Source organism: Sturnira hondurensis, unplaced genomic scaffold (genome assembly GCF_014824575.4).
Source record: "Sturnira hondurensis isolate 20B ecotype Veracruz unplaced genomic scaffold, ASM1482457v3 Scaffold0017436, whole genome shotgun sequence".
Taxonomy (NCBI): domain Eukaryota; kingdom Metazoa; phylum Chordata; class Mammalia; order Chiroptera; family Phyllostomidae; genus Sturnira; species Sturnira hondurensis.
Genome location: NW_028090067.1, coordinates 2,014,687 through 2,036,248, shown reverse-complemented (window position 1 = coordinate 2,036,248; position 21,562 = coordinate 2,014,687). Strand labels below are relative to the sequence as shown.

The following is a 21,562-nucleotide window of genomic DNA, read 5'->3' as shown; positions in this document are numbered from 1 at the left end:
CAGAGTGGCTGGGTGGATAAAGGGAAATGGTAAATCTGTAGGTAAATGTAAAATATATATTTTCTTAATGTTTTAAAAACACATATGCCTGTTTAAAGAATAGTATTGTGTGGTTTATAACATGTGCAGATGTACTATTAAAGGAAATCCTAGCATAAAAGATGAGGGTACTCATACAGTTACCAGGTTTCTTCACCCAATATTAAGTCTAAAAAGATTCAGAAATAAAGGACACAGTTTTCTCCAGAGTGGCGGTTTTCTACCAGTTGTCTGGGAAGCTCTGGGGGTCCCTGAGATCCTTCCAGGGGAGTTATGATATCAAAATTGTTTCCATAACAATTCTCAGATATTGTTTGCTGTTTTTTCTGACTGTGTCTCATGAACATACCTGGGAGTGGACAGAGTCTACATGGGATATGATGACATCGTCCCCTCACGGCACATGGAATGTGTGCTTATGTTTATATCCTTGTGTTTTAAAATTTTCTGAGCTTTGCTTTTTTATGTGGTGAATGCGAATAGATACAACCTACTCTGAAAAAAGCTCTCTGTGGCTCTCAAAGATTTTTTAAGGGTGCAAAGTTTAAGAACAACTGCCCTAGAGTGACCACTAAAAACAAAGTTTTCAAAACGAAAGGCAAAGAGGTAAAAGGAATAGATAAATTACAATGGAATTCTGAACTCTGAAATGTTTTAATTTGGGGGACTTGTTTCTGAAAGGGGGAGCTTTTAGGAATTTTCCTGGTTTTTCTGAGGCTGAGGGGTTTCCTGGGACAGGGGCATCCGCTTCTAAAATGGGCCGAGTCCCAGGCAAACCCGATGAGCTCATTATTTCTAGTCCTCCCATCGTCTATTTTGTTCCCCTTTCCCTCAGCTGATGTAGCCAGTAAAGAGCCAAGTCCACACCTGCTCTGTGTCTGGGTCCCCAGTTACAGGTTGAGAGGACTGAACAAGGGAAATAAAGGAAACAGCTACAAGACCGGAAGTACACGATTTTCACAAAAATAGAAAATGCGAGGACAATCTAAAATAACTGACTTGCCCTGGCTGGTGTAGCTCAGTGGATTGAGCGCGGGCTGCGAATCAAAGGGTCGCCAGTTCGATTCCCAGTCGGGGCACATGCCTGGGTTGCAGGCCAGGTCCCCAGTGGGGGCCACAAGAGAAGCAACCACACATTGATGTTTCTCTCTCTCTTTCTCCCTTCCTTACCCCTCTCTCTAAAAATAAATAAATAAAATCTTTAAAATAACTGACTTATTAGAGGGCTGTGGGTGATTTTGAAAATGTTTCCCTGTTTAGGGAAATTTCTGTAATGTTATTAAACCACTTTAATACTTATAAAATATGTATTTGGAATTATAATTGTGATCAGATGCTCCTTCTGAGACAGACTAGATAAAAAGGATGAGGTCATGGATCCTGAGGAGGACGCTTGGACTTGGCTTCAGTGGCATCTGTAACCCGTTCAGTTAAAGAAGTTTTTGCCCCTGGATACAAGCTTAGGCCAGGCAGGATCCTGTCAACCCTGGGGAGCTTGTGTCTGGAGACACCTGATGTCCCGCTGACTCAGTTCACCCCGTCCATTGAATTTTGTTTCTCATTAACTGAGGAGGGGCAAAGGGCAGAAGCAGGGAGAGAGGAGTCATCAGAAAGTGAGAGTGGGGGGATGGAGAGAAAGCAGAGGAAGTGGGTAGGCTTGAGTGTAGGACGTGCATAAACATATTTCAGGGTTTGGATTTTTATTTTTGAAAGGTCTGCCGGTGCTGCCACTGGCTGTCCTGCATGGAGAAGGACCCAGTGGGGGCGGGGGTTGCAGACCCGGGAGGGTTTGCTACAGCCTTCATTTTGACCTTACAAGGAAAGAAAGGGGAGCCTGCCTATCCCTGAACACCACTCTTTAGACTTCTGGAAGGGCCAACGCTGAGATGCGGGCTCCTGGTACTGGGTGCTCAGAGGGTGTCTGGGCTTGAGGCTTGCGTGGAAGGGCCCACGGAGGGGTGCAGAGCCACGCCAGTTTGTGGCTGGTCAGGCTTTTCCTGCCCTGAGTCACCCATTCCTCTTTTATTTTTTTTCCTAGCTTGGCAAAAATTGAGGCTATGGTGCTAGGATGAAGGTCATTTGTGATGAAATTCCAGGTTGAGAACATGTGTTCATTATCTGTTGTGTCACAAGTCACACACTTAGCACTTTAAAATGACAAATGTGTTATTTCACACACTTTCTGAGGAGATCGGAAGAGCTTAGACAAGTGGTTTTGGGTAAGAGTCTCTCACGAAGCTTCCTTCAAGGTGCTGGCCCTGGTGGCGGTCACCTGAAGGTTTGACTAAGGCTAGAGGGTCTGCTTCCGAGATGGGTCACTGGTACGGTTGTGAGTAGGAGGCCTCAAGTCCCTGACACGGGGACCTCTTCACGGGACACTTCCCTGTCCACATCACATGGCAGCCGGCTTTCCCCATAGGAATTTAAGACACAGCAAGGCTGAGCCTCAAATATCTTTTTTTATAAAGATTTTATTTATTTATCTTTAGAGGGGAAAGGAAGGAGAGAAGGAGAGAAGTATCAATGTATGGATGCCTCTCATGAGTCCCCTGCTGAGAACTGGCCTGTAACCCAGGCATGTGCCCTGACTGGGAATTGAACCGTGATCGTGTGGTTCACAGGCCTGCACTCAATCCACTGAGCTATGCCAGCCAGGGCTTCAAATATCTTTTAAAAAACGTTTTAAGTGTATAATGCAGTATTTTGGCTATAGGCACAACATTGTACAGAAAATCCAAAATACGTTTTATCATCTAGCCTTGGAGGTGACATAGGGTCACTTGTGCCATATTCAGTTGGTGACATGGACCAACCCTGATACATTGTGGAAGGGGACTGGTGACACAGGAGGGAATGCCAGAAAGCAGGGATCACGGGGTCATCTGGGAGGCTGGCGGTCACAGAAATAGACATGTTATTTTAGTACAATAAACGCAGGATGTTATTTTTTGCGAGGTATGGCATATTTCAGATGCATTAACCTGAAGCCACAGTGCCCTTTGGGAGTCTGGCCCTCCCCTCCCCCATCTTAGGATCTGCAGGTCCCCTCCCCCATCTCCATCAAGGAACAGGACTGCATAGATGAAAGAATGACCTACAGGAGACAGAGCACAAGAGGAGTGGGGCTTTGGGAAGATAGGAAAGGGTTAAAAAGGACCAAGAAGCTGTTGGGAGAGGGACAGGGCAGGAAGGAGAAGCTGCAGACAGAATGCCTTTTCTAACCTCCGGGAGGTTTACCATAGTGTGAGTTCATAGAATCTAGGGTTCCGGGCCTCACACCAGCAGATTGTCCAGAGGGCAAGTTCAGAGGCTGGAGATTCCAGTTCTAAATCTCCCACCCCTGAGGCTTTGGGTGGACTTTCAAGCCTCAAGTCCAGTCCTTCAGTCAAGGACTCCTTCAACATCCTGCCAGTGTGCTCTGCTTGCTAATAGCAAGGCAGCTCTGCTGTGTGCTGCTCATCCCTTCCTTCCACATGAGGAGTTCATGGGCTGCATTTGGACTTCAGATGATCTACTTGTATATTAGTCTGTGTTCCAGTTCCCTTCTTTCCACCAAGACTCTAGTAAATTTTTATTCAAAGAGTGCATTCTTGTCTCATCTGTGTTACTCAGAAAGAAAGGGGTGGGGGTTGGGGGGTGGTAACTGGCAGTGTTGGTGGGAGCCACCTCGAGGAGGAGTGAGTGCTTTGGGATCTAGCTGCTCCTTCCCATCTTGAGGCTCTCTCTTCATTAGGGACCTCACAGGGTAAGCTTTAGTTACATTCAACAGGACAGTAGTTTCCTTACAGCTGGGCCAAGGACAGGGAGCCAGGGTTTTTTGAAAACAGCTGGGAAGGAGAGTAGAAGGCAAGAGAGTAGATCATTCATAGACATCAAGGCAGAATGGGCCAGTCCTGTGAGGAAACGAAGTCACACAGGGTGAAATCCTTTGCCCAAGGTCACAGTGACCCCTCAAGCAGTGCTTTCGGCTCTGCTCTGCCCACCTTCCTGAGTCAAGGAAGGTGCTTCATCCATGGCTATTGTCATGTGGGTGAAGCAGAGAGAGAGGGGGAGGAAGGTGCTGGCTTGAAGCAGTTTTCTTGAACAATGAATGGAAAAGCCATGCCGACAATACACATGCCTCTCCCCACACACTGTTCATGGAAGAGAGGTGTGCAGGACTCTGCCTCCAGGCTCATGTCCCGGGTGGGGAAGGCCGGTGTGGTCCAAACAGAGGCACGAATGGAAGGATTGCTGGGGCTTGGTTAGGGTAGAAAGATGACAGGAGATATGCTGTAGGGCATCAGGGGGAAGAGGGTGAAGGACTCTCAGGCAAGAGGAAAGCATGAGAAATAAAACCCAGGGTAGGGTGGAGGGTGCTGGCTTCCATAGGGGAGAGGGGCAAGGAGCCAGGAGAGGTGGAGGGAAAATGGCTGCACCCGCAGCTGGTGGCTGGAGGAGTCTGGGGCCTGGACCTGGCCCCTGCTGTGGGGGTCCAGCCCTTTGAAAAGTGTAGCTTCAGTGTAGACTGTGGGCAAGGAGTCCAAGGGTGATGGTGGAGCCTGAGGGCTTTGTGTAGAGCTGACTCCACAGTGGCCCTGGGGCTGGGCAGCTGTCCTGCCATCAGCTTCCCTCTCTCACTGGTGGGAAGGCAAGAGCGGCTGTTGCTCTGCAGCTTGCAGCCCGGCTGGCACGAGCCATCAACATGCTGACACAGGGACTCTTCGGGGTGGCCCACTCGTCTATGGGGGTAGGGGGTATGGGATGCATTGAGAGATTCTGGTTCTAAAGCCTTGTGGGGAGGCAACAAGGCCTTTTATTCCCATCACCCCCCAGATGTTTTACCTGCCTGGCCAGCCAAGGTGAGGGTTCTATCGTCTTTCAATCTTTGGTGTCAATCACTTACACTTTGGCACAAACACAAGCTACTGTGTGACCTCAGGGGCATTGACAGTGGTGCCTTATCTTCAACTGCAGAACAGAAGGCTTTGCTTCCAGTTACAGGAATTTCAATCTTCAAGGTAAGAGGTAGGAGATAATAAAAGTAAAAATGGCTAATCTTTGCCAATGCTTACTCTATTCCAGGTGCAATGCTGAGTGATTTGACATGGAATCTTTACAAAATTCCTAGGGGAAGGACTAACTTTGGTATTGCCTTGTATGACCAGCAAACGTGGCTTATTTACTCTAGGTCAGTGTCTTGTGTATTCTCAAATTGCTTGTGTGAAATGGCACTTGGACACCAGGACATAGTCACCTGACCATTATGTAACGCTCCCTCCCAATCATGGTGCCATTTTAGGTTCATGTAGAGCCTCTGAGGCAAGTGGTTTATCCATGAAACCAATAGCCTGGCTATGCTGGTGACCTTCAACTTGGGCACTACCCACTGGGGACAGAACAGAAGGTGCTAGGGCTCCCCCTCTTCCTAGTGGACAGAACAAAAGTGGGGGGAGGGGCAAGTGAGACTTGGACTGGGTGGATGGGAGGAGGCAGGAGTCTCATTCTGAGAGAGATGGTGGGCCAGGAAGTCCTTGAGAGGACAGAGGTACCCTTGATCTTGCTAGAAGGGTGAGTGTGGAAGGCCAGCTCCATCTCATGGCCCTGGAATCTAAATGGCTTCTGGTGAGGGTTGGTATTTGGTGTGGAGCACAACGCCCCACAGAGCCAGCCCAGAGACCTTCTGGGGACTGAGATTTAAGAAAAGAGGAGGGAGAGCCTGATGGGTGCTGATTCTGGCCCTTGGCCAGGCAGGGCCATTGCTCACACCTCTGGCCTCAGAGGCCTTGGCTACCATCTTTATTTCTTTCTGCCCTCTGTGCAAACCCAGGTCAGCTACCTCAGAGACCTGCCCTGAACCCATTGATTTGCCCATTGGGACCCTTTGCCCTTTCACTTCCTACTGTACCTGCAAGGTCTTCCCCATCCTCACTTGTCCATAATGACACAGCCTTGGGGTGGCTCCAGCTCAGTGCTCAGGGACCTTGATGGCATGGGTGCTGTCATGATTGAGAGGATTATGGTGGGGGGAAGTTGGGAGAGATGTCCCTGTCAGCTGGGTGTTGGAGGTGGTCCCTGGGCTAGGCAGGAGCGGTGCTCTCCAGAGGAGGAAGAACCACCTGTAGAAGGTCAGAGTGGGGTGGGCGGGATCAGGCCATCGTCAGGGGAGGCCCCCCCCCCCATCTTCACCCTCAACCACATCAGGAACTGCTGGCCTGTCACTGACCTTTGGGTGTTGAAGCCTAGACCCTATGGAGTTCTTGCCTCTTGGGGAGGAAATAACATTTGAGTGGGGAAAGGGATCAATATGGACAGGCCTATGTTCTTTCTTGGGATCTTAGGATTTGCAGTGGCTTCAAAGGGTCCCCAGGATCAGGCTCCTGGCTGGGATGGCCTTCGTGTTGTAGGGTTGAGGGACTTCCTGCTTCTGCCTGAGCTCTCTGGGCATGTGGGCCGAGGGGAGAGGGGAGCAACTGGGGAGGAGAACAAAGCTAGACTGCCTGTCCTGACTTCTCTTGGGCTCTCTCCCAGAATATGGGGCCTGAGTCCTTAGGCAGCATGTGATCCTCTGCTTCAGAGGACCTGAACACACCTGATCTTGTCCTCCTGTCCACTGTTGGCCAGTTTCTTCTGAGCAGAGGTGCCTGGGTTGGCTCACAGGATCATTTGGCATTCAGGCTAGAAGGTTGTTGGTAACCATATAGTGCTATCTTGGCTGGATGGAGTGGGAGTAGGGTAGGGGCCTGGCATGGGGGCTAGCTTAGATGGGTGCAGTTATTTCGTCTCACATGGAAGTAAACACCTTGGATTTCTGATCATTTCCCTGGGGTCTAAGGCTGGTTAAAAAAAATCAAAGTCAATCCTGGGATCCATAGCTTTGTGTTCCCCTGGAAGGGCTGGGGTGAGGCCCACCTTGGGATCTATCCATCCATCTATGGCTGCTTCCTCCTCCTTTGTCTTTTTTTTTTAACTCACGTGCAAGTGCCCCTGGCGACTATTTTTTTTTTCCTGTATGAGGATGAATGGAACAACTTGATTTGAATGAGATCAGGGGTCTTGTCAGGGTGAGTATGCAGGTTGGGAATTTGTGTGTGTGTGTAAGTGAATGAGTGAGTGAGTTTATGTATGTTTCTAGTGGGAAATGGAATATCCAAGAAGGTGGTGGAGGAGGGAGGATGACTTGGTGGGTCTCTGGCTCCCACTGCAGTGAGATATGCTCCTTACTGCTCACAGGGGAAACAGCACCCAGAACTCTTCACAATTCTCAATAGGTCCAGGCTCCCAGGTCCTTGGAGATGCCTTGGAAACTGCTCAATCCTCCCCTGGTTGCTTGTGTTCCTCTGGGGGTCTTTAGGCCTCTGACTCCTGCAGGGGTGGGGTTTAGTGGAGGATGTGGACCTGCAGTGTGGATGATCATGTCATGAGAGTTTTGGGGCATTGGGGCTTCTTTTACTTGGGCCTGCCTGTCGCCATGGAGGCCGCCAAGCTTCTGGGTCAGGCCCCCTGGCAGGTCTCCAGTGAGGGGCACTGAACTGTCATGAAGAGAGACTAGTCCTGCGGGGAGAGGCTTGGACATGCACTGTGAACTCAGAATGGCTGGGACAATGTGTTGACCTGGTGACTTAGGTGGTGGGTGAATGAATACACATGGAGCATTGTCCTCTAGCTTCTCTCTACCTTGGAAGTGGACAAGGTAGGGCCCAGCAGCCCTCAGAGGTTCTGCTGGGCAGCCTGTCTGAGAGGAGGGCTTTCCACTCCCCACTCTGCTGGGGTCATCAGCAGAGAGGCTGGGTAGGGAATAGGCTATTCAGTTCCATTCTGAGTTCTTTTCTTGCTCTTTTCCAAATGCATTGCAGGGTGTGTGGTAGAGTCTGTGTTGCAAACCTAGTTCTTCTTGGCCAGAGTCCAGTTACTGTCCTGAATGTGTAGGGGGCTTTCCTTGCAGGAAGAGGGGGCAGAAGTGTTCATCTAATGAGCATAGGCCAAGGACTTTCCCACAATCCCGCCCCACATCCCTGCAACCCAGCCAGGCTGTGTCCACACCCCACACTGAGTCCACTTCTCTCTGACTCTTGTTCCAAAGTACTTTTATTTTGAAAGAACCAAGGCCACTGGAAGTAGGGAGGTGCCAGAGCTGAGAGTTGGCCCTGAACTTGAATAGGCCCCATCCTTCTGGGCCAGGGCAGTGATTCTAGGATTCTATGGGAGGGGCCTTGCTGTTCTTAGTTCTCCCCTTATCCTCAGTCTTGCTGGACTTTAAGCAGAGGGTCTTTATAGCCAGGTCTGTTGGTCTTTTTCCTATTGTTGCCTTCTCATCCTCATGAATCTCATCTTTCTAGCCTTTGGCCTTGTATCTTCCGTCTGATACCTTTCTCAGTTTTTTTCTGGCCTTCTTGCTGCCTGTCTTTCTCAGAGCAGACATGGAAGTCAGGTCACTATTTAGAACCTCCCCCAGTACTGTACAAAGGGTCTTTCCTCATCACCTCCTTTTCCCCTAGTATGTAGGATGAAAGTATAAGGTATGTATAAGCAAGTATATGGCATGTAAGATAGCCATAATGTAATCAGATGTTGGTAAACTGAACTCTTTGTGGGTGCGGCTGTGCCTTGGGCATGGTTCTGTTGAGCATATGATGTTTTTTTTCCAAAATAAGGACAAGGAAATAGACAAAAAGACTCCACCATTAGCTCCTATTTAAATTCTTGAATCCCAGGCAGTTTTCCAAAAGATCCACCAGGATAGGGTTTCCACTAACTCCCAAATTCTCAAAGCTTAGTTCTTTCTTAGATGGAAAATAAGAGGCCAAATGAATGAAAAACAATTGAGATTGGTTATTCTCAAGGGCCCTTTCCCCTTTACCTGTTTCTTTCATTCACGAGGCCAGACCTTGAACTGGATATGAGGTCACTATTGGGCAGCAGAGTGTGGGAAAGAAAGGACTTTGGCATTGGGGGCTGCAAGTTATAGATTAACATGGGGAGGGGTGAGCGATGGGAAGTGGCCTGAGAAAGGGACTGAGGACCTGGGACAATCTGGGCTTGAAGGGGCACAAGCAAGAGGAGTCTGGGGACCAGTGCTGTCTGGAGTGGCCCTCAGCTCCTCTCCGGCTACTTGACCTTCCTGAAGACCTGCTCGCACACAGCATCCCTTGCAGTCAGTTCCTGGGGAGAGAGTAGGAATGATGAGGGGAAAGAAAATTCTTGCCAGCTGGAGTTCCTTTCTCAGGGTCTTTGACCTCTATTTACTCCTTCAGGATAAATCAACTAGAGCATTTGATGTATGAGGAATTGTATCATTGTTCCAGACCCTCAACTTGTCACCCTAGAGGAAGGAAGGGAGCTGGGTCAGGGAATGGGAAATGGTGAAGTTTCTATCTCTCCAGTTATAATTTATGACATCCATTTGACTTGTAGCCAGGGCCCATCTTGGCGACCCTATTTTACCCTCTCTCTACCCTTCCCAGTGCTTGTGTTCCCCTTCCTTGGTTGCTATCTTTGGAGAGGGGGGCAGGGGGTAAAGTAGCAGACTTATCTGATTTGGGCAAAGGGATGAATCTTAGCTGGAGGTCTCTCTCCTAGACATAATTGTTTGGGTTCCCTTTTCCAGACCTGACCCAGCTTACCAGGTACAAATTCTCTCCTTCCAGCCAGTGCCTCCAGCCTCGGTTGGGCACCTCCCCTCTCTGCACGCAGACCAGCTGCTCCTCCTCCCAGGTTACTATGGTCTATAGGCAAGGCAGGAATAAAGGAAGACTGAGGGGCAGCCCCACTAGCTCTGGCTGGGCTGCCCCCTTCACACCACAGCAGGTACTGTCTTGCTCCAGCCCTTTCATTCTGAGTGAGAAAGTTGCTCTGATTCAGGATTTCTATCCCCCACTTCTGAAGGCCACTGGGGGTGGAGGGCAGCACACAGTTTGTCTATAGTGGAGCAGAGTAGAGATGGAGCAGAATAACCAGGGTGAAATTGGCGAGTGGGTGATGAAGAATGGAGATTTTGTCCTCTGGATACTTCTGGTTGACCTGGCGGAGCTTTGGGAAACAAGAAAGATAAGTTCGGAGTCCCACCAGGGAATCTCTTCCTCCTTCTGAGTTTTAGGAAGAGCTGGTGTGTCCCTGAGACTGAAGGATCAATCTCCCTGAGTCAGAGCTGGTTGGGCCAGGGCATTCCAATCAACACTTCTTGAGCCTTCCATGAGACAGCCCCTGCTGAGTGAGGAGCTCAGAATCTTGATCAGATAGAGCAGCAAACGGGTATCTGTGATACCAGGCAAGACTGTCGAGGATGGGAGTGAGCAAGGAAGAGCAGAATCTTCAAGGAAGTAAGGAGTTCATTAGATTGGAGCTCATGGGAAATTTTTAGCAAGGAAAGTAACAGCATAGAGGCAAGAAAAGAGGGCAAACCACTCTCAGGGGCTCTAACCCAGAGTATATGTGGGGAGGACCCTCGTGGGCTGTGTAAAGCCTGTGGACTTCATCTGGAGAGTAGCACATTGTCACTGAGAGGGCTAATTTCAGGCACCAGGTGGGAAATGAAGGCCTGCATTGGATGGTATGGTGGGGGAGGCTGGGAAGGGACAGAGGAGAGCCGTGTGGGACAGCAGTGTGTGGCAGACATAATGGGCCTTCACTGCAAGCCTTAAACATAATTGAACCAGTTCTAGTAGCTATGTTAGAAAAGTAAATAGCAACAGGTAAAATTAATTTTAACAATACATTTTATGTAACCTAAATTATCCAAAATATTAGAATTTTAGCAGGTAATCACTATAAAAATTTCTGAGGTGTTTTACATTCTTTTTTGTATTGTCTTAAAAATCCAGTGTGTACTTTATATGTATAGTATGTCTTAATTTGGATTAGTTACATTTCAAGTGTTTAATAGCTATCTATAGCTAGTAGCTCATGTGTGGGAAGGTGCAGAAAAGTTATAAAGACTTCTTGACCAATTAGATGTGGTGAACACATTTGTGTGTGTGTGTGTGGGGGGGGAGCCCGGAAGTAAGGGGTCATGAGATATTGACTGTAACTTGCAGCTCTTTGGTCCTGTTAGTTATTAGCATTAATGGACACAGGAAATATAAAAGCAGGAATAGGCTGAGGTAGCAAGATAATGACTTTGGGTTTAACCTTGGGACATGCAGATGTAAACATTTTCCAGGCAGTTAAAAACTTGACCCTGGAACTCAGGAGGTAGCTCTGGCTGGAAAATACACACCAAGGGCAGCCTATAGATGGTAGCTGAAGGCATGGGTGTAGATAATTGGGCCCATGGATGTCCAGACAAGAGAGAGAATGTCAAGCACAAAATACTGAGGAAAAACCCAGTGTAAGAGATTATTAGGGGAACTTAGGGTCTGCAAAGGAGACCAAAAAGAACATGCAAGAAGCAGAGAGAGTGGAGAGTGGATTTATAGAGGCAAAGTGGAAAAGACTCTGTGGTGATGAATAGGGTCAAAGGCTAAAGGGTAAGCAAATGTTTGCTCCTGGGCTTCAGGGTGACCTGCTCTTTTTGTCCTTTTGACTGGTGATAAGAGCTGGGCAGGGAGGGAGTGGGAGTGGGGAGCACCAGGAGTCCATTATCCTGGGGACCCCACAGCCTGCTGTGGGGGTCATTCTCCTGCTGTGGCTGGGTGAGGTCACATGGGATGTAGCAGATTAACATCGAAAGGGTTCAAGCAAGGGAATGACGGTCACTTTTACATGTTAGATAGGTCCTTGTGTCTACAGTGGGCAGAGTGGTTTAGAGAAGGGTGAAGACTGAGGGCTAATTCTGGGCACCAGGTGAGAAAGGAGGGTTTGCAGAGGATGGTATGGTGAGGAAGGCTGGGGAGGGACAGAAGGAACATTGCTTTGCCCCAAATTGTTAAGAGGCGCCTATCTGCTCACCCACACCCCCTCCCCCAAGTCTGAGGAAAGGTACCTGGCATTTTCGTCCATCCACCACCTTTAGGTCCTCCTCAAACTCCACTCCCACCTCGAACTCTACAACATAGTTGCGGAAGGTGCTGAGGGTCTTCACTGTCATGTGGTTGCCCTGATGGTCAATCTCCTTGTCAGGCTTGAGCAGCAGCGCTATCTTCCGCAGAGCCAGGTTGATGTCTGTGGAGGTTATCTCTTAGGCAGGCTCCTCTTAGCCAGCCAGCCAGGGGTTCCCCCACCTGCAGCAGCACCTTGGGCTGTGAGCTTTGCCTCAGCTGGGTCCAAGCTGTGGATTTACTCCATCCCAGCAATGCTCCTGGCTACAGATGGATCCCAAGTTAGGTGTCAGCTCCTGAGCCTTTCCACACTGTCCAACCCTGGCATGCCCCCTTCTCAATGGGATGGAGAGTCAGGAAGGGAGAGGGGAAAGGGAGAAAAGGGGGTCTGAGAGGGGTGGGGCCATTACTTAGGGCTTGCAGGTAATCTTCCAAGTTCTTCTGCGAGACAAAGCAATAGTAGCCGGTGAGGTTGGGAGGCATTGTCCAGGCTGGCCAAGACGGAAATCAAGATGTCAGGAGAATGTAGAAGACAGAGTGAGGAGGGAGGGGGGTTTCCTGGCAGGTGGGGCTGGGGGACTCCAGGCAGGCCTCCACACAGAGATGTGTGCAGGCTTCCACACACAGGAGGGCTTGTGTAAAGGTCTATGCTGACCAGGGTTTTTATAGAGCTGGGGCCCTGTTGCAATAAGAGCTCCTATCAAACTTCCTCCCTCCCCTCATGATGAGTTTGGGCTGATGTCTGCTGTCTGAGGGAGGGGCAGGGACTTGGCAAGGTTGTGCTTGACCTTGGCTTTTCCTGAGGAAGGAACCTGGAGCAGGATCTAGGGCCCTCAGTCATCCAAGACTTGAGCCTTTCCAAAGGTCGGCTTGGCTTCCAGCCCATTTCTGGAAAGCTTGGGAACCCTTCTAGAGCCCGGGGGAGGTGGGGCCGCCTGGGAAAGGGGCCGGTCTTGCTGTGCGAGTGTGAGTTCCTCCAGGCTCACCCCGGGATGAGTTCTAACAATATCCTGAGATCCTGAGACTGAGTCAGGGTTCCCACAATTATGAGGGCTGAAGGTGGGGGAAGAAGGAGGACAGCCAACCAACCAAGAGCCAGAGTGAAGAAACCCGATAACGCTGCTCCCAGAACTCCTCCAGACAGCTCCACTGAGCTGCATTCCAGACTCTGTCCCACGAGGCCGTTAGGAAGGAGGTGGAGACGCTGCTCTTCCCGAGCACAGAGGGGGCTCTCAGCAGCCTGATAGGGTGCTGGGTTCTAAGTCGAGAGCCGAAGGTGAGGGAGGAGTTTGGTTGGTTGGCGATTCTTCCTGGAGGATTTTACATTCTTTGGCTGGGAGCCATGGGTTTCCTTCTCCTGAGGTCCCAAACCTTGGACAGCCCATGCTTAACTGTATTTCCGTGGTGGGGGGAGGCGTAGCTAAATTATTGAGTGCCCCGCCCCCAACTCTCCCCACCTCTCAAACCGACCAACTTCTCTGGCTTAGAATCAACCGGGCTGATTGTTCATGGTTTACGGTGGGAAATTCGGGAAGAGAGAGCCAGGGAGAGTAGGCAGTGGGAAAAATTACACCTGGTGGTGGAACTGCCTCCACAGGTGTGTGTGTGTGTGTGTTTGTGTGCGCGCGCGCGCGAGCGCGGGGGGGGGGGCATAAATATTGCACTTTTTCTCCAGTCCCACCACCCCATGGTTTCCTTAGGGAGACCTGGTTGGGGCTGGGAACTGAAAGGCTAGGACCTCTCGGGTTTCGAGTGTGGGCTTTACTTCACGGTTCCCAGGAGGCACGCAGCAGGGACTTGCTGATGGAATGGGATGTGTAAAGAGGTTAATGCAGAGTTGGGGGTGGGGTGACGTGGGCACTGCTTTTCCTCGCCTCTCTCAGGTCTCCGGTGACGTCTCCCTTCCCCACCCCCGGGGTTTTAGCTTCTCCATTCTCCCAGTGTCCGTCTTACTTCCCGCCCCCTCCATGGCTTTCCAGCTTCCTCCCCAGCCCCCGCAGTTCCCTTGCTCCCGCAAATTGCGATCCCGGGAAAGAGCCCTAACGCGTTCTCCTGCCCCAGCTCCCCCGCGCATTGGTTTTCTCCCTCCCTGCAGCACCTGGCCCTTCCAGTCAACCGATTGGCCTGTGGCCCCATCAGTCTTCGTCTGGCTGTGCTTACGTCATCCTGCAGTAGAGGGGATGGGGTGGGAATGAGGGAGAGAGAGAGAGAGACAGAGAGAGCGAGCTAGGACGCGGGGCTGGAGAGCGAAAGAGAAGCCACTGCAAGTCCCCCACCGCAACCACCCAGGTTGGGGTCTGCCCAGGTCTGCTCTATGGACTAGTGTGGGTGGCAGGCTTCTTTCTGTCTCTGCCCTGCTGCCTGCTATCTTCCCCCCCCCCTGCATCCCTCCCCCAAGGTGCAGTAAGGGGGCTGGAGGCTCGCAGGGGAGAGTGATCGCCTGACCCTGCCCTGCCCTACACCACACCGTACCATGACCCTCCTGCTGCTGCCCCTCTTGCTGGCCTCCCTACTTCCCTTCAGCTCCTGTAACAAAGGTGAGTGCAGTGGGAGGTGGGGGCCCTAGGAGAGGGGTATCAGGCAGAATGAAGCGGGGCAGGGGTGGGCAGGAGCTGTTGATGCTCTCTGGCACATGACAGGTGTCCTTCTTCCCACCATCCCCCTTCCCATCCGTTTTCTCAGACCTGTACCTTCTCCCTTCCTTCGCAAGCCCTTTGCCACATCTTCCTGGCTGGTCCATCTCTACCCATGTGCTGCTTCTGCTTCCATTTGGTTCCTGTTCCCATGCTGGGGTTTCTCTCCCCCCCTCTCCCAAATTCTCTCTGTTGAAGACATCTCAGGTCTCAGAAGGACTTGCCCCGAGGGGCGATGCGCGTCTCTGGGTGGCTCTCCATTTTCCCTGAGGTGTGCCGGCACTAAGAGTGTGTGGCAGAGCCATCTGGTTCACCTCCATCCCATCCTGGGGAGAAACTCTGCCCTGCAGCTCAGCAATTCGGGGCACGTATGTTTTGGCGTGTTCCTCCGCATCCATACCCTTCTGCCTGCATGCAGCTGGGCTGTGGGTTACCAGAGCTGCCCTCTCTGGCAGACAGCAGATACATTCAGCTGGGTGAGGCTGAGAGGGACCAAGAGGGAGGGAGGGAGGAAGGGGTGGGGGAAGAGGGCTCAGGTAGGTGGAGAAAGGTAGGAAAGGGCAGAAGTGGGTATGTGGAGGGAGCCAAATGAGTGGTGAGAGGGAAAGCAAAGAAGAAGAAGGGAGATGAGGTCTGGGAGGGGGCCAAGAAGGGGTTGGAAAAGGGTAAAAGTGGAGGCAGAAAAAAGAGAGGAATGAAAAGGAAATCAGGAAGAATGGATGAGAAAAAGGGCGAGGGAGAGTCAAAGAAGGAAAAGACCGGGAGTCTTGGAGTAGGTGAAAGGAGGTGGACACAGGAGGGAGTCGGTGGCCAAGAGGAGGGGACCAGGGTCAGGGGTGAGTGGCGGCGAGGGCTCCCAGCGCTGGCCTTGCGGTGAACCTCCCCTGCATCCTCAGGCCCTGGCCTCAGCCTGGCTTTGTAGCCTCCTGCCACTTCCTGTGCTGCCTTCTGAGCACCATCTTGCGGCTTTCTCCTCTGCCACCAGAGAAGGGGCTGTTGGCGGTCATCAGCAAGAGAAGGGCAGACTTTCAGATACCATAAGTCTTTTTTGGGGTGGAGTGGGACGAAAAAGTGGAAATCAGGGTTTCTTGCTCAACACGACATTCTGGGGATGAGTTTCCCTTGGTGACATCCTGTCGGATGGTGTCTTCCTTTGCCCATGTCCCACCGACAGGCCCTCATGCGTGTGCCTTGGGAGCCTGGGGCTCACCATGATTATAGAGCAGGCCATGGAGGTCGGGGCTGGGGGGTGATGTGGGAAGGGAAGGGAGCATGTTGTGCCTCTTACCAGGCTAGTGGGGATTGGTCCTGGCAGGAGTCACAGGGGAGCTAAGTCTGGTAGCAGACGGGGTGGGGGGTGGGGAATCTGGAGGCTGAGTGTGTCCCATATCCATCCAGAACTGGCTGGTGGGTGAAGGGAAGCAGGGTGGGGTAGGTAAGAACTGGAACTAAGTTATGAGTCTGTATAAAAAGTGGGGTTCAGGGAGCGTGGGTTTGGGGGATTTGGTGGGGGACGTAGAGATGTGTTGGTTATGAGTGTGTTCCCTTGACTGTGGGGCCGAGAAGCAGGGAGAGATCTGCCGTGTTTCTAGGCCAACTTGATAATCCCTTAGGATGATGGCTCTGCTGGGTCCAGTTATTTGACATCGATTCCTCTGCTCTCTCGCTGTCCCTCTCTGTCCCCCTCCTTCTGTCCTATATATGTTCTCTTCTCTCTTTCCTCCTCCTCCCTCCGGGAGAACGGCCTGAGGTTGGGGCTTGGCTGGGGAAGTGCAGAGTGAAGGGATCAGGACTGAAATGGGGTGGCAGTGATGGTTGTGGTGGTGGTGGTGGAGAGGATAAACAATCTCAGGAAACTTTTAGATCTTCTTTTCCTAACCTCCCCTCTTCCCTTAATCTATCCCTTGCCCTTTCCAGGGCCTTCTGATGGTCTGCCATTGTTTCCTGAATCCCTTATCTCCAGTCTCTAGTACTTGAGGTCCCTAAAGAAAGTTTTCTACTCTCTGACCATGTTTCCCGAGGGAGATAGGAGACCCCACTCTCCAGGCCAGGCTGTTGCCATGGAAACTTTCGATCTTGCCATAGTAGAGGGCTGTGGCCTCCCTGAGCTCCTCTGACTCCTTTAATAGCTGATTTTTTGTCCTCATTTTATTTCACTGCAGGTGCTTCTGCAGGGTGTGGAGAGACTGGGGATACTGGAGTGTGAGTTTGTCTAAGTCAATGAGGGTTGTGTGGGAGTGGAGGGCCAACTCACAGGTTCTTCCTTTCCTCTCCCTGGGGCGTCAGCCAACAAGCACAAGCCATGGATCGAGGCAGAATACCAGGGCATCGTCATGGAGAACGACAACACAGTCCTGCTGAACCCACCACTCTTCGCCTTGGACAAGGACGCCCCCCTGCGCTATGCAGGTGATTGGGGTTGGTGGATGGAAAGATGGGTAGGACAGAGAGAAGTGCTTGGCAGAGAGCAGGGCAGGAGAGGGGATGTCCTGGGAAGGGGGGCAATAAGGAAGTAGGGAAGAAGCCTTGGGAAGTGGAAGGTAGAGTAGACTCAAGGAGCCGAAAGGGCTACCTTGAAGCTGGTGGTTGAGTAGAGGTGGTGAGACAGGACATGGGCAGGCAGGGGTTAAACGCATTCAGATTTTGCCAGATCTCAGGCCTGCCACCTCCTTGTTGCTCAGGAAAGCTGGTGCTGGAGCTATATGCTTGCTGACTGTGCTTTCTCATGCACAAATAAGGGGCAGGGGTTTGGGAGAAGAGGTGAAGTGGGAGCCCAAGGCAGGGAGGCCGAGGCTGGAAGGAGATGCTGGAGATAGTGCGGGAGCCTCACCCTCCCCTACCCCCTCGGCCAGGTGAGATCTGTGGCTTCCGGCTCCATGGGTCTGGGGTGCCCTTTGAGGCTGTGATTCTGGACAAGGCGACAGGAGAAGGGCTGATCCGGGCCAAGGAGCCAGTGGACTGTGAGGCCCAGAAGGAACACACCTTCACCATCCAGGCCTACGACTGTGGCGAGGGCCCCGATGGAGCTAACACCAAGAAGTCCCACAAGTGAGGAAGCCCTTGTCCCCTGCCCCCTGCTGCAGGGCCTCTTCCCTCTTTCCAAGGCCCTCAGCGTCCTCTCTGTGTGCAGTCACTGGATATCTATGCCTCCCCTCTCTGTTTACAGGGCCTAGGGACAGGAGACAGACAGAAATATATAGTAGAACTTAGAGGGATCCACTCCTGGCTCTGCCTCCTGTGGCCTTGGGCAACTTGCTCAGCCTTCCTGTATCTGCTTTTCTCTATTTGTAAAATGGGGGCAACGATGACACCTACTTCTTTAGGTTGCTGTGAAGTAGAAGGAGCAGGTTTGTGTAAAAAGCATGCACTACGGTGCCTGACATATGGTAAAGGGCTTAATACATGGGAGTTATGATGATGAGGAGAACAAAGAGGAAGGGGAGGAGCACACGCAGCGCACGCCCAGGTTCTTCCCTGCTGCCCCACCAGTCTGCCTTAAGCGTGCACCACACTTGTACCTTTATAACATACTCAGCACTCTGGGTGAGGGTGGGCAGTGGCTGGCTACAGCATGAAGGAGCCTGGGGCCTGGGACTCCTTTGTCTGTTCCCAGCCAACTTCCCATTTGAGAATGGGCAAAGCTTGGCAATTGGGATTCCTGGGCCACTAAGAAGCCCTGGAAATAAACTGCAACTGCTCTTTGTGACTCGGTTTCCCATTTGGAGATAGGACCTGTGCCTCTGGGCCCTGGGGGCCTGGATCCTGGCTAGGGGCAGGGCTCAGCACAGAGGGCTCAGCCTGAGCTGTGCCTGCCCTGAGCAGGGGGTGCTGCAGCTGATGCACACACTGTGCACGAGCTCACAGAAGGCAGTGCTCGTCTTCTGGGTACCACTCATGTCAGATGGCTTACGGCTTTGGTACAAAAGCCTCTTCCTTTCCCATGGGTTTTTTTAAAAAAGATTTTATTTATTTACTTTTAGAGAGAGAGGAAGGGAGGGAGAAAGAGAGGCAGAGAAAAATCAATGTGTGAGAGATATATCTATTGGTTGCCTCTCACATGCCCCCCAACTGGGGACCTGGCCCGCATCCAGGCATGTGCCCTGACTGGGAATTGAACTGGTAACCTTTTGGTTTGCAGGCTAGCACTCAATCCACTGAGCCACACCGGCCAGGGCCTATGGTTTGGTTTTTAACTTAGCTTTTACTCTGTATCTTCCTCAATTATGGCATCAGATCTGACTGTTGTGAAGGAATGAACTGCTGCTGGACACAAAATCCTGTCTTACCCCTCATCTTGGCAGCCCTAGCCTATAGCATTCTGTAGAGAAGCCATCAAAATCAGTGCTGGTGTGACCTGGGGTCATTCTTACCCCTCCCAGCAGATATCCCATCCTTAGCACAGTTCCCTTGAGGGCCCACTCCTTTGAGGTGCCTGGTGCCCTGGGGACTGGGGACTGGCATCAGGAACAGACTGAGGGACAGGCTCAGGGACAGACTGCCTTCCTCCTGCTCTGCTTCCCTGTCTGGATTTCTGCCTCTGCCGAGTCTCTAGTGTGAGGCCAGCTGACTTGTCCTTTCCCCTCCTCCCGCTCTGTCGTGTGCAGGGCGACCGTGCACGTGCGGGTCAACGACGTGAACGAGTTTGCCCCCGTGTTTGTGGAGCGCCTGTACCGAGCTGCAGTGACTGAGGGGAAGCTGTATGACCGCATCCTGCGGGTGGAAGCCATTGATGGTGACTGCTCCCCCCAGTACAGCCAGATCTGCTACTATGAGATCCTTACGCCCAACACCCCCTTCCTCATTGACAATGATGGTGAGTCCAGGCCCTGCCCACCTTGTGTGCCCACATCTCTCAGGACAACGCAGGGCTGAGCTGTCCACTTCTCTGCCCTTCAGATTCTCGTTCCACACCCTCTTTCCCAGATTTGAATGAAGCCTTTTCTCCCAGATACCTTCTTCCCAGCTTCCTAATTAGCTCAAGAGCACCCCCTCTTGGGGTGCTCCCTCCCCCTTTCTCCCTAGGCTTTCTCTAGCGCTCCTGACCTTCTCTGTCCTCCCCATCCCCACCCCAGGGAACATTGAGAACACAGAGAAGCTGCAGTACAGCGGTGAGAAGCTCTACAAGTTTACGGTGACAGCTTATGACTGTGGGAAGAAGCGGGCAGCAGATGACGCCCAGGTGGAGATCCAGGTGAAGCCCACCTGTAAACCCAGCTGGCAAGGTGAGGAGCCCTGCTCTGTGCTCATCTACTGACAGTGTTGGAGGCCAGGCTAGGAGTCAGGGGAGGCATGTTTGGGTGCAGGCTTGTAGCCATCTACCCTGGGTGGCCATTTTTGTGGGAGCCCGAGGCTGTCTGTGGAATGGCAAGAGCAGAATAGATAGGAGGGGCTGCCTTACTTTTCTGTCTCTCTACTGCCCTCTCCCTCTCACCCGTGCAGGCTGGAACAAAAGGATTGAATATGCACCAGGTGCCGGGAGCCTGGCTTTGTTCCCTGGCATCCGCCTGGAGACCTGTGATGAACCTCTCTGGAATATTCAGGCCACCATAGAGCTGCAGACCAGCCACGTGGCCAAGGGCTGCGACAGAGACAACTACTCCGAGCGGGCACTGCGGAAACTCTGCGGTGGGTGTGCATCCCCGATCCCCCAGGCCTGTCCCTTCCCACCCAGCCTTTACATGCCTCTTTCTTAAGAACCTGCCTTATGTCTTCTTTTGCCCATCTATAGGGGTGTATGTTCACAGGGGTTGTGGCATGTAGATAGCTTTTGTGGCCTGAAAAGCAGATAAATATATTCTTGGCCAAGATGCATAATTACAGCACAAGCCTGTCACCAGGTAGACTGAGGAACAATGATAGGGAAAGAGGAGGGTTGAAGGGAGGGGAGGGAAGTTCCTAGGAGAGAGGTCCATCCCGCTCTGTCTTGGAGAGGCCGGAAGAGGTGGTGAGATGAACTGCAGATTTTTCTCATCACTCTTCCCCTGCCTGCCTCCCACTTGCCCATCTGCTGCCACTCAGCTCTGACACATGTGCCTCTGGGGTTCCTGCAGGTGCTGCCACTGGGGAGGTGGACCTGTTGCCCATGCCTGGCCCCAATGCCAACTGGACAGCGGGACTCTCGGTGCACTACAGCCAGGACAGCAGCCTTATCTACTGGTTCAACGGCACTCAAGCGGTGCAGGTGCCCCTGGGTGGCACAGCTGGGCTGGGCTCTGGGTCCCAGGACGGCCTCAGTGACCACTTTACCTTGTCCTTCTGGATGAAGCATGGTGTAACTCCCAACAAGGGCAAGAAGGAAGAGGAAACCATCGTGTGTAACACTGTGCAGAACGGTGAGCCTTCCCCGGGGCGCTGCTCTGGGAGCGGGGAGAGAGTGGCTTCCTGTCCTGCCTCTGTCCCCGTGCAGGCTGGGGCTGTGAATGGGCCACTTCCTCTCTCTTCACTTGTAAGGCAGCAGTGCTAGGTTTGATACTCCCCGAAATTCTGTGATTCACTCCCAGCACAGGTGAGATCCTGCGTCTCTCAGGGTGGCTCACTGCCCTTCTCACTTGCAGTTGCCCACCCCCCTGCCTCCCACCGGTAGACTGCCCCCTGAATCTACTCCATTAAAGCCCTTCCATTGTGAGGGGAAAGCCTGGGTGGTGGTGTTTCTCTTCCACCTTCTCCTCATTTTTGTCTTATAAGAGCTAGTTGGCTCCATCACTGAGTACACAGTGACACATCCTTTTAGGGGTGGGGTGGGTGGGAAGGGGCTTGGCTTGATCTGCTTTTTCATTTCTGCCACTTCCCTGAGGTCATTTCTCTTAACCTGAAAAGGATTGTTACCAGCGTTGTTTGTATTAACCAGAGGACCAGTAACGATCTGGGGTGGGGACAGGCTGGTTGGTGCCTCTCTCAGCCAATCGGAGTGCCAGAGAAGCTCTAGTTTCATCACCT

General features: G+C 52.0%; 2 protein-coding genes across 5 annotated transcripts in view; one reads left to right on the top strand and one right to left on the bottom strand.

Moving 5' to 3' along the window:
• Nucleotides 1-8,090: 8,090 nt before the first annotated feature.
• On the bottom strand, nucleotides 8,091-12,619 carry RBP5 (retinol binding protein 5). Its single transcript, XM_037067921.1, has 4 exons — nucleotides 12,404-12,619; nucleotides 11,939-12,117; nucleotides 9,642-9,743; nucleotides 8,091-9,180 (listed from the first exon to the last, which is right to left on the bottom strand). The coding sequence occupies exons 1-4, from the start codon at nucleotides 12,474-12,476 to the stop codon at nucleotides 9,127-9,129; spliced, it is 408 nt and encodes a 135-aa protein (XP_036923816.1). The 5' UTR covers nucleotides 12,477-12,619; the 3' UTR covers nucleotides 8,091-9,126.
• CLSTN3 (calsyntenin 3) overlaps nucleotides 9,164-21,562 on the top strand; it is a 31,213-nt gene continuing 18,814 nt past the window's right edge. Inside the window, exons 1-7 of one of the 4 annotated variants that reach the window (XM_037067920.1) lie at nucleotides 9,164-9,245; nucleotides 16,913-17,035; nucleotides 17,479-17,674; nucleotides 19,231-19,439; nucleotides 19,699-19,848; nucleotides 20,066-20,251; nucleotides 20,677-20,958. In XM_037067920.1, the coding sequence (XP_036923815.1) occupies nucleotides 16,960-17,035; nucleotides 17,479-17,674; nucleotides 19,231-19,439; nucleotides 19,699-19,848; nucleotides 20,066-20,251; nucleotides 20,677-20,958 (1,099 nt within the window). In that variant the 5' untranslated portion in view covers nucleotides 9,164-9,245; nucleotides 16,913-16,959. Of the gene's footprint in view, nucleotides 9,246-9,802; nucleotides 9,826-13,288; nucleotides 14,283-14,377; nucleotides 14,531-16,912; nucleotides 17,036-17,478; nucleotides 17,675-19,230; nucleotides 19,440-19,698; nucleotides 19,849-20,065; nucleotides 20,252-20,676; nucleotides 20,959-21,562 lie in introns of those variants that run through there. The other 3 variants (XM_037067919.1, XM_037067918.1, XM_037067917.1) reach the window with 3 other exon arrangements.